This window comes from Camponotus vicinus, unplaced genomic scaffold, assembly GCF_025532165.1.
Source record: "Camponotus vicinus isolate PSW18456_S1 unplaced genomic scaffold, iyCamVici1.0 SCAF_9, whole genome shotgun sequence".
NCBI classification, from domain to species: Eukaryota; Metazoa; Arthropoda; class Insecta; order Hymenoptera; family Formicidae; genus Camponotus; species Camponotus vicinus.
This window is the reverse complement of record NW_028141981.1, coordinates 8,731,959-8,743,984: the sequence shown is the minus strand read 5'-3', so window position 1 is coordinate 8,743,984 and position 12,026 is coordinate 8,731,959. Positions and strand designations below refer to the sequence as shown.

The 12,026-nt window shown below is 41.5% G+C and overlaps 2 protein-coding genes across 6 annotated transcripts in view; one reads left to right on the top strand and one right to left on the bottom strand.

Annotated features, from left to right (window-relative positions):
• The window catches only part of LOC145976650 (uncharacterized), a 279,978-nt gene that overhangs the window by 245,422 nt on the left and 22,530 nt on the right, over positions 1-12,026 (top strand). For all 5 annotated transcript variants that reach the window (XM_083107887.1, XM_083107889.1, XM_083107885.1 and 2 more), the window contains one exon: positions 4,834-4,962. In XM_083107887.1, the coding sequence (XP_082964013.1) occupies positions 4,834-4,962 (129 nt within the window). The remainder of the gene's footprint in view (positions 1-4,833; positions 4,963-12,026) is intronic.
• LOC145976652 (uncharacterized) overlaps positions 10,669-12,026 on the bottom strand; it is a 193,622-nt gene continuing 192,264 nt past the window's right edge. Inside the window, exon 3 of the mRNA XM_083107893.1 lies at positions 10,669-11,051. Coding sequence (XP_082964019.1) covers positions 10,855-11,051 — 197 coding nt within the window. The 3' untranslated portion in view covers positions 10,669-10,854. The remainder of the gene's footprint in view (positions 11,052-12,026) is intronic.

Here is a 12,026-nt window from a genome sequence, read left to right as displayed (position 1 = left end):
CGTGTACATTTCTCGCGCTACAGTTTTCGCTGCGCCATATTAAAAACGAATATTTTTGTAATAAATTGCGCATTCCCCGGCCGGGTGTATCTCAATTTCATTCAGCTTGATCTCCATTTCATCAATTTACATAACCCTCCCCGCTGTAATACAATGAAATCAGTTTGAGAGGTAAATTCGATAGCTGCGGCAACTTTGCCTACGCTTCTACGCTCCGAAAGAATTTTGTTTGGTAATTCAATCGTGTAACCAATGAGCTCTCGCCGCGTATTAACCGACAATTTGGTTTATTGCCTAACATGGAATTATCGATTTTCCTTCATTTAACGATTGTGCGGGTGCAGTCACTTTTTTATCTCAATCTGTACTTTATAATTTTTTAATTACGAAACTATAACAGCACCATGAGAGATTATAACATGTAATTATTTTTGGTAAAATCGCTATCATAAACGTATATACGTGCATATACAGGGTGAGCCATTTTAAGTTAACCACCCCAATAACCACCCTTTTTTATTTTTGAATGTACAATAAAATGTTTCAAATAAAAGTTGCTTGACTTCGAGGGGGACAGAAGATGGTGACAAAAATTTGACCTTGGATAGTCATTTGAAGGTCACATAAAGGTCACCTTTTCTCAATTGAAAACACATAATTGTTTTGAAAAAAAAATGTAATTGTTAATTGCAAATTATATTTTTTCTTTCGAAACAATTATGTGTTTTCTTTACACCAATTGATTCCTCTCATTATTTTGTACATAAAAGTATTAAGATAAGATAATCGAAAAATGAATATTTTACAAGATATTTTACGGTTTATGTAAAATTAAGAAATTATTTCAAGCCTCATAACTCAAAAAGTACTTAACGAAAAGGTACTTAATTATAGTGTTTTGGAAAGTTCTCGAGATAAGCTACAAGAATATGCAATGAAAAATAGTAGGTTCCATTTAAGAAATTGAAGGTGACCTTTATGTGACCTTCAAATGACTATCCAACGTCAAATTTTTGCCACCATCTTCTGTCCCCCTCGAAGTCAAGCAACTTTTATTTGAAACATTTTGTTGTACATTCAAAAATAAAAAAGTTATTGGGGTGGGTAACTTAAAATGGCTCACCCTGTATATGTATATCTATATCCTTTTTTTTATTATTAATTTTTTAGAAACCACACCTTTCACACCAGATATATTGTATCGTATACTTTCAACCATAATGTTGTTTCATTTACCGTGATCAATTTTTTGTTTATTTTTTGTAAAAGTTTATTCCAATCTCCACCATCACCCACATTTCGCTCTTTCGCGAAAACGCTTCTTTTGCCTTTCCAAAGAGACTTGTACACATGTTTTGTGCAAAAAGCGAGATTCCTCCCGGTGGTTATTTTGATGCTGGGAAAACGAGACTTAGTCCTTTTTTTCCAACGGCAAAGAGTCAACGGTAGTTGGCAAAAGCGATCGTCGCTTCGGGGAGCGGCCGCTCGGCTGATCTTTCACGTGAATTAACGCGCGGGTGGAGACCACTCTCTGTTCTTTGCCGATGCAGTGGCGCATTTTGTGTTTTTGGGCATTCAGACGTACACACGGTGTAAGAGTAGTTTAACGCGTTTGTCTGACTTAGACACCCGTACACACATAGGTCGAGTTGCGTTCGCGAATACAAGGCTGGACGTAGGATAAGAGCAGAGGGAAAAAGAGAGAGAGAGAGAGAGAGAAAGAGGAAGGGTCTATTCAGACATTGAGGCAGTTGAACCCTCCGGCAGACACGGCGTGCTCGAGCAAGCCCTTCCTTCCTTTTATATACATGCTCCCAGGGTTTTAGTCACAGAAAACTAAAAAGCTAATTTACTTTAAAAGTATCCGAGCGAGAGAGACAGAGAAGGAGGATGGTCCATCAAACGTGGACTTTTGAAAAGCCAATCCCCCGGGCTAATGCAACCAGCGACAGATTGGCGGTGGCCAATTCTCTATGTTCTTTTCGCTCTTTCTCTCTTTCTCTCTTCATCTTTCTTCTCTCTTCATCTCTCTTTCTTTCCCCTTCTCTTTTCGCGTATAGCGAATGCGTTTGTTTATTCGCTTTGACGATATCGTGGCGAATGGTCATTTCGTTGATAGCTCAAACGGATTGCGAAAATGTCCAAATGTGCCCTCATAAAGACGCGCGCTGTGACGATTCAGGAGAGAGAAAGAGAAGAGAAAGCTTTGGGAATGGGAGATTACTCCCGACTAATTTCAGATTTTAAATCAAAGTCCCAGTCGAAAGATCAGTGCACTTTGGTAATTTGGATCTGTAGAGTCCGCGCCAGGCAGAATTCAAAGCATCGTTTACGCGCATTATCGTTATTATATAAAACGCTGAGAACGAATGTGAGCCACTAGTCACAGAGAGGAAGCTTTACAAGAGTGATGAGAAGAAATCTGAAGAAAAAATACAATGGCTGGAATAAATATTATTCGAGGAAGAACCGGCCAATTCGAAAGTATAATTACTTTTATCGTTGTTGAAACTGTTGCAATAATTCTGAATTACTTCAAAGGAGATAATAAATGGTTTTTTTCCTCGATATAACACTCGTGCATAATTTTATTTCCGATGCGCTTCTGACACACCACTACGGTCGAGACAATTCATTCTCGCATAATTATACTGCTTTGCAATTCTAAGGTCAGTTGCGCTCATCCGACAATCGTTTCGTCACAGTTCCGTGGAGGAAACTCAAAGACGCGGCGTCGCCTCGCATACGACGAGGAGAAGGGGATTATTTTTTTCGCTCGCACACACAAGTCGTGCACAAGTTGTGTCTGCAGGACGACACAGTCGGTCTCAGGGCCGTCACGTAAGTCGCCGCATTAAACGTGCCATTATACTTGTAAATCTCGAACAATTAGCCGTAATCAAGTACAGGAAACCACCAGGTGAGCGCGCGGGTACGCAATTATTTTTAAATAGGATTCCGCGCCGGACCGCGCGTCTCTCGTAGGACTACGACGGAGCCATGATTATTAATCCGAGCTCGCGGGGAAGAGAGATCGTTAGGTAGATTGTGCAACAAGTGCATAAAGAGCGCAGTGCCGCGCGGTGCGAGCGCGCACCGGAAGTCGTGCGCGTCGCACCGTCGGCACCTGCCTCGACTTTGACATCGTGATTGTCGATGGTCTTCGTTCCGTTTCGCGAGTTAACGAGCCTCGAGCTTATACGCCGAATAATTCATGCGCTCGCTACTAAGAGAGGCGTCGAATAATTGCATCCTACGGAAACGTGCGCTCGCGCGCGCACCGTGGCTCGTAGCATCCGCCGATCGGGAATATTAACGCTAATTATGTAATATCGCGTGGCCGATCAAATATCGATACGGCCACTTTCGGCAGTTACGGCGCGTCTTATTGGCCGATCGAACCGTCGTTTCGGAAATTTCATGAAAGCGTAATTTGTACTTTGCTCCCTTTGACCATGCATCTTAATACGGCTGTTACCTCTGCCAAATCAAGAGAGCCAGGAAGGCTAATTAATATTTATTATCCTTAAACGATTTTATATAATGAATAGGTTTTTATTATCTGCACACGCTTCATCTGATCTCTGCTTCACTGTCCAGACATCTCTTTTTCCTTTTCTCGAAAACTCAATTTACAATATACTTTCTCGTGCATTATACATTGTATTAATATTACATTGTTCAAGATCTTTGAAGGTGGAAAAAAACGAGGGGTAATAAATTTATATTTTAAAAGACAATCCTCTCTTTTTCCACCTCCTGAGAGAGAAGGAGAGATATCAAACATCGATCATTATCATTAAGTCGACAAGTATCGAAATATATTTTCTCAGCGTCAATTTTGCGTGTCTGATAAACGGCTTGGTCGATGTATCTCGATTGATCTCGCAAAAGTTCACGTCGGAGGAAAGAGTGATCGAAGGGCGGGAAGAGAGGGAGAAGAAGGGTAAGCTGCTTTGGCGGTCAATTCCACTAACAGCTTAGCACCGAGTCGCGAGAAAAAGCGAGTCGGGGCAAAAAGCCGCCAGCGGAACTCTGTCACTCTTGTTTGCCGAGGCGGCCAATGATCCGTCCAAGGCGGCTTACAAAAGTTTTAATCGACGTTCGTCGCGTCCCTTCACCGCCGGTCTTTATTCCGGATGGCCGAGCACGCGCTCGGCTGCTCGCTTTTTTCTCCCCGACGATCAATCTTGGTTCGCGTCGGAGAGAGAGATTCGTTACTTGGTAATAGAATTAGGCGGAGAATGCTTTTCGCGCGGCGAACTCTCCGAATGCGTCCAGTTGTACGCTGATATCGCGAGATGCTGACATGCTTGCAATGTATAAGTCTCGCAACGGAGGCGTCTTCTCCTCTTTAATGCCGACGAGCCCCATGGACCAAAATATCGATCCCGTGCAGAGCGTACCCTACCGTTCGGAATTACCCCTATGTAGGAAAACCGACTGACGTCATAGCATATAGCCCCTTTAGTAGGTCAGTATGTCAATTTTCGAAACATAGTTGAAACAGCAGGTCCTTATCGATCGATTATTCTCGCGAGAGATGAGAAATGATAAAAGTATTGCTGATAATATTAAGTATGTATCGAAGGATTTAAAAAAGTGAAGCTTTTATGTTTTGCGCCGCGCTTGATTTAAATTTTTTATTGAGACAGTATATGATCGGAATATTTAAATAGAAAATAATAATAAAAAAGAATAATAATATAAAAGAATTTATAATTATACTGAGAGAGAGAGAGAGAGAATAGTCAAAAATGTGATCATTAAAGATAGAAATAAGAATTCGACCTTTGAATGTGTCCTTCATAAGTACACACTTTCTTGTTCAAGGAGACTCACAGCAGTCGATGTCGAATTATCGCAGAAGACACGATATCCGTCAGTTGCCAAAGCACGTTCGCACACTCCATTGAAACTTTCCTCGATTCTTCAGCACCTTCATACAACTTCTATCCAAAGGTAAGCATATTCGATTTGCAATCTAATCGACGTGCCTCTACTAGAGTCGACCTTGAACTCTCTGTACGATATATCGAGCGGTATGTTAGGCTTTTGAAATCACCGAGGATTGCAATAAGATTCTCTTTACCGTTGCTTCGATGAAGATGATTTCTTATGATTGAGCATAATTTTCTCCTTATTTTCGCAGTTTAAGAGATTCTCGATATCTTCAAACATAGTTTTTCAAATATAGGTAACTATTTTTAGTTGACTACTTTTCACGATTCATCTTGCGATTAATTTGAGAAATAATGCGCCTCTAATATTTTATAATAAAAAAGTTATATTTACCTCAAGAAATTTTAAATACATATATATACACTTTTATATTTTTTCAAGAACTTTATACACAAATTTAAAAAATGCGTAAAAAGTGCATAAAGAATGGAAATTATTTCAAACATTATCTTTAGAAAATTTACATTAATACTTTACAAATTAATGAGATTTCGATTCAACGCGATGGAACGATTTATCGATCTTCCAGCTAAGTCATTCAAACAAGAGATTCGATTACACAGGTTGTATGATTAAGTCTATCAAAAAGCCGCCTGAGGCAGTCAATTGACGCGAGAGCCGACAAAAAGAAGGCGAAATCTGGTCGGATTACGCGCGACACATCGAATAGGTAAATAGCGGCTAAAGCTAAAAGCAATGAAAAAAAATCTCGCGTGCGTCTACGTAAATTAGATCGGTCGATTTCACGGAATCGATTCCCTACGACGATGGACACATCGCCGCGTGTCCTTGTAGCGTGTGCCCGAGTTATTCGTGGGACTAAAGTTTCTAGAGCTTCTCGGAACGTCAAACCACACGTCTCTTGAACGGTCGAGGCATCTTGATTGGAGTCGATGACTTGTCGGGTAAGATCTGAAAAACCGCCAAAGTCCTCTGCGATTAAATCAACTCTCTAATACAATGCAAACGGTTTAAAGTATTCATATAAATAATCACAATTATATGATGTTAACAAATTGTATATCACATCAACTTACATTATAATATTGAAACAAAGTAAACAAAAAATTAATTTAGTAATTGTGTAAAAATTAAAATTAGTTATTGTGTCATAAAATATTTCTGTCACACACACAAAAGATTAAATGCACTTTTCTTGCGTGAAGAAATATAAACGATTGGTGGAATCTAAATAAATGTATATTAAAATAAATAAAACGTATAATTGTCAATATATAAATATAATTGTCAATGTATAAATCGATTTAGTTTATCGGTTTATACATTGATAATTATAATTTTTTGTTCTAAAGATGATCCGAAAAGGACTGAAATGTATACTGCAATAAATAATTTGAATTTTCACTCAAAGATATTGATTACTTGCGCTTTTATTTGCTCATTTTATTTATTTTAATTTATGCATTTATTTAGATTCAATCAATTTTTTATTTTCTTTCACGCAAGATAATTTGTTTTTACATTAAATAGTGTTTTACCTTAATAGTTGTTGAATGCATATATATGTTATGCTTTCCTACGAAAATATTAAACAATTTTTCCAATCTATGCTCGCGAAATAAAAAGAATTGTTTTCTTAGAAGTTTATTTCTCTCAATTTAAGGAAGTACAAATATTCTGTGTAACATCTCTAATATCTTTAGCGGGTTAAAAAAGATACAATTTTAACAATTCGAATCAACCGCGATACGTCACCTTTGTTACGACGTATCGGAAAATAATTGCGATCGATAGTGGTGTGAGACTTCCTAGTGCGAGCGGGCATTTCTTATCCCGGATATCGATTGCCCGCTTCCCGGCGGGAACCCTCCGGCGACGGTACTAAGAACGGCTCCGGCCGAAGGGCGAGAAGAAGGGTGTTCTTAGCAAGGGCGGTGTGTATCGCCGGGCATTACTTTTATTCCGTGTCATTTGAGCCCACACTCGCCCTCTCGACGCGCGGCTGCCTCGACCCACGGATGCAATAGATTTCCCTCAAAGTGGTTTCGTGGTCTCTCTCCGAAACCACGCGCACGACGACGACGACGACATAGTAAGTCTTTTGTCTCCCCGTCTCTCACGATTGTTCCGCCTTTCCTCCTTTCCTCCTCTCACCGATACCGTAAATTCGAGACGGCTTGTCGAATAAGATGTGTCGAGATCGCAAACTTCTATGTGTTATATGTAGACTGTTAACAGCGATCTTACAGGTGAAGGGCAGACATTTATAATTGGACGGAATATAATTACCGTATTAATGAACAGAATATCAATCAATACTTGTCTACATGAAAAGTAGTTTATATTTTAATAGTGCCGGCAAATATTGAAATGCAACACAGAATATGTAATAACTCGACTTATATATTCTGTCCAATTATAAATGGTTGGCCTTTGATGTTAACACTCTAGATATAATATATGCAACTTTGTGACCGATGCGTGATAATCTACGCCCAACAAGAAATTACAATTATGGCGTGAAACATTTTGATGCAAGACAATCTTGCATTCGTTTTGGTTTTTAAAATCTGGAAGGGAAAGCATCTCGATTGAGAGTAAATTTCCAAACTCGCGCGGAGAAACTACGATTTGTTCGACCGTCCTGCATCTTCGCGTGGGCGTCGTAAACGCGAGAAGCGGCAGATAATCGGTAGATTCGCGAATGATTTAGCGAGAGTCAGGGCCTCGCATCAGACGTCGCTCGTAAAAATGCATCGTGAATACGCAAGGAACCCGACGAGGAGCGTCCGGGGTAACAGCAGCAACAGCGGCAGATAGTGGATGCAGGGGGAGAGAAGAGGCAGCCGCGAATCGGCGGTCCCACCGGTGGCAAATCTCGTAACGAGGGCTCGTATCTCGGCGGATCTTTATCGCCGGCAATTACGCCCGGTTCCGGCGCGGCCCGGAAAAGGTGGGTGGATGGGTAGTGGCACGGCCGTGTGGTACATACCCTACCTATCTACCTACTTGCCATGGCTCGACTCGGCGCGGCATGACCGTGGAATTATATAAAGATGAAAAGTTAATGCCGCCGCCGCGCGCGCGAGGAACCGCCGGCATATCGGCTTCTGCCCTAACCCTCAATCACTGGGAGCTCTTATGACCGCCCGCCACGATCCACCGGGGAAAATTCTGGGCGATCATGGAGCGGGCGACATCAAATATGCAGCGCGGGTCGAATCTACGGTTATGTCGCGAAAGGGGGATCGCCGCTCCGGAGAACGCGCCTGTTTATGGCGCACGGTTTGTCAAGTGGATCTCTCTCTCTTTCGCTGCTTCTCTCTCCGCGTACTGAATATATATCGCCATCCTGGCGATAAGAAACTTGTATATAATTCTCGAGATTGCCGAATATAATCTTCTCGATGTTATTGGAAATTGCGCGGTAATTCATTTCGTGACCATTGTACATTACGAGGACAAACGATAGGGTGTTTTTGCAAAGAAATTATTTATTTAAGTCTATCAAGTAAAGTCATAGTATAAGTCGACTTGTCATTTAATTAGCGTTCATATAATTTATTACATGTTGATTTTTATTTTTATTTTTTTACTTCTTAACTGTTGCACACTTTTATACTGACAATAAGCGAATTTTTACATCATCTGATGCGACTGGGAAATTCGAGTACGTACGATTTGAAATTAAATTACATCCATCTGATTTATTCCTCTGCAGTCAATTAATCTTGAAAGACGTGTCCGATAGAAGACCAGCAATGATGTAAATAGTTGGATTTTGATTCTTCAGATGCGTTTTTTTATTTGACAGCTTAGAATTTTATTTAGAATTTTGCATACTGATTTCAATTTTTTATTAAATAATTTGATTTAGAATAATAGCTCCACTAAAATTTTATATTTATTGTTATTTATTATTATTAATGCGAAGGTAGTCCAAAGAAAGAGTTCGCAGTTGTACTTTGATAAATTTCACATTGCTTTTATTTTTTTATTTTAATTCAGAGACTTTCTAAATTATTTCTATTAAGTAAAATTTAAATAATATATTTGATACGTGAAAAAAATTTGATACGTCATTTCCTGGAAATGTAATTTTAAATTATAACTTGAGATATAGCAAGATTAATCTTCACTTCTCGAGAGTCTGTACAAGGAAAGTTGAAAACCATAATTTCGCGTGTCGTCGAACATTTTTCTTTTCATTTTTTTTTATCGATCGCATTCACATCGAGTCGCCATTCTCTTCCTCGCGGCGATATCGTCTTCAAAAGCTGCCGACGTGGGTACTCGCGCCTACAATGTCTGCCTCATCATCTTCGGAACTTGATTTCCGCGCCGACGAAGATGCATCGCGTGCCGCGATACGGTCGATAGATCAATCGACGGTGCAAATGAGCGTTTAACGACGATAAAATTCGTGTCGCGAGCGACGCGTTAATCCTCGCCCGAGGCCGCTGGACGTTTTCTCGGCAAGTGGAACGGGTCGCGCGCGCGACGTCAATTTGCACGGAGCGTTTTAATGCGACGCGTGATACGTCCGGCCCGAACGCGATTTCCAAGTACCACGACGTATAACCTATCGGGGTCTTGAATAATAAATGCGCGGGACACAGGCCGGTCACGCTACCTAGGAACACCGGCTTGTCACTCGAAATGTCAGACGAGAGACGTCCATGGCTGTGCAGACTACGGAGGCTATTAATTAATGAAACGCCCGCGCCATTATTGCCGGTAGTAAACATCTGGTCCGGTATACACGGCCGATGGGTCGTCCTTTCCGGCGACGTGCCACCTCGAACCGACTGTTCCGCCATCGGACAGACATTGTGAAATTGCAATTCTTGAGGAAATGTTAATTTTATGTGTTTTATTTTCAACGAGATTTTATTATGTGTTCCATCGTTATTTTCTCTTGAAACGTTTTCACGTTTCTTTCTCTCTCTAAGAATAATTTTTAAAAATAGAACAATTTATATAAATTTATTTTCGTCAAAATATTTATTATTTTATATACATTTTAAAGAAATCTCCAAGTTGTATAAATTTGTTTTAAAAAAGAATTATTTTTTAGAAATCATTGGTTGCACGTATATTTCGAGAATCTTCCCATCGTTTGAATTATTGCGACCGTTTTACACTTAAAATTTCCAACATCACACAATACAAAAAATACACCTATTTTAAGTAACCGCATCGCCATCGTTCTCATGTTTGGGGACACACTCGGATTTAATGCAAAGTTTTTCCGAAGGAAACGCAACGTTTCTCTCCATCGTAGGCAAGCGACACCGGAAACCGGATGGCTCCGAGCAATTCCGGCGACGGCCGCGCGGATAAACGCGCGGAGTCGATTCTCGAGGCGGCGGCGTGTATTCAATGAGACCTTGGGACCGTCATGCGTCCCGAGTCAGCTTCCGTGAGAAACGCCGTGAGGACAAAGTATAATCCTGTGTACGCCGACACCACCGGGTGCGAGGAGGAAAGAGAGATCGCGGGTGAGAAGAAGGCATAGCGGGAGAAAGCGTGAGAGAGAAAGAGAGAAGCAAGCCCCTCGCGGGTGAGGCGAAGGGGAGAAGAGGCGCGCGAGCGCGTATAATGTATGCAGATTGCAATAGTGCCATTATGTCTCTTTCGCGCGTGTACGTTCATCCACAACACCGTCGTTCTCACTCCGTCTCCACGGTCGATCTTCGTCCTTTCCCGCTCCTCTTCCTCCTCGTCCTGCCTCGCTCTTCCTCCGCCGCGAGAAGCCTAGTGGAAGACCTAGTGTACACAACGCGGCGTATGCGATTCATTCCTGCGGAAAGCGTACCGCGATGGTACGATAATTAGCGTTGATTACGCAATAATCACCCGACCCGGTGGCGGCCATCTTATGCATCTCGCACGTTCGCGACGGGGACTCCCCGTGCTGACCCCGAAGGGTTATTTCTTCCACCGAGAACACTTAGGATCGCATGGATCACACATCTGACCGCGCGTTTTCCCATCCGCGTTAGCCATAGACGTAACGTTCCTCCACATTTCCGCCCCGACTCCAGACACGGAAGACACTAGGCGTCCATCCTCGAAGGATTCCTCGAAGGGAGTTTCTTCGCCATTCGCGATGACCTCACGGTAGTCTGCAAATATTACATGTAATCCGTACGTGAGTACTTTGATCTTTCTTAAGTAACGTTAATATTTCTCTATTCTAAGTTTATATATCGCAATATGCAATAGTGGACTGTGAGAACAAGTATCTACTGTGATAAAAATAAAAGTAAATTAAATTTTTTGGCATACTGTTATATGAACAAAGAGCAAAAGACGTCGAGAGGCGATCGGTCTTTCTCGCGCTCCTTTTGCCAAGTTTGAAAAATATGAAATTACCGTTAACGCGATGCCAGCTTGCTTGATTCGTCATATTTACGTCGGGTTTAATAGAGACCCGTTCGACTGCGAAAGCCTCGAAAAGGCCACGATCCTCCAAACCTTCGCACGAACAGTTGTGCACATTTGTTGGAAAAAAAAGGAGTTACCAGCGGGACTGAGATTCGAAGCAAAGTAACCTCCGCGTGCCGAGGTACCAATTAAGTAGAATTACGCTGTTCGGTGTGTATCCGCGTTTCTGCTACAGGAGGAGAAGGAGGAAATGTATCTTTCCGACTCGTCTCGGATTTATGCTTTCGTGTCTGTCGGGCACTTATCGTAATGGAGCTCATTCGGGTTCTCTGCGGACTTTCGTAGTCACTTTTCTACATTCTACGGAGAAAGGGAGAGAGAGAGAGAGAGACCCACGATTCGCGAGGTGGATTCTGCGAATGCGAAATTTGCGACGACCCGCGGCGACCTCGCGATCGCCTAGCCTCGGCCACAGGAGAAGAATCGTCGCTTCATGGTGAATAATTTCCGCTGAAGAGATGTAACTGGACGCGGAGAAAATTAATTTCTAGATCGACTAACCGACACGGCTATGGGTTCCTTATAAGTATCATCTTTCGCTGCGTGAAACTACAGCTCGTATAATAAGGTCGGCGTTATTACTTTTAATTTTTTAATCAACTATTAATAGAATGTTTTTGCATTTAAGATTGATCCTTCATGTTGTTTATAAC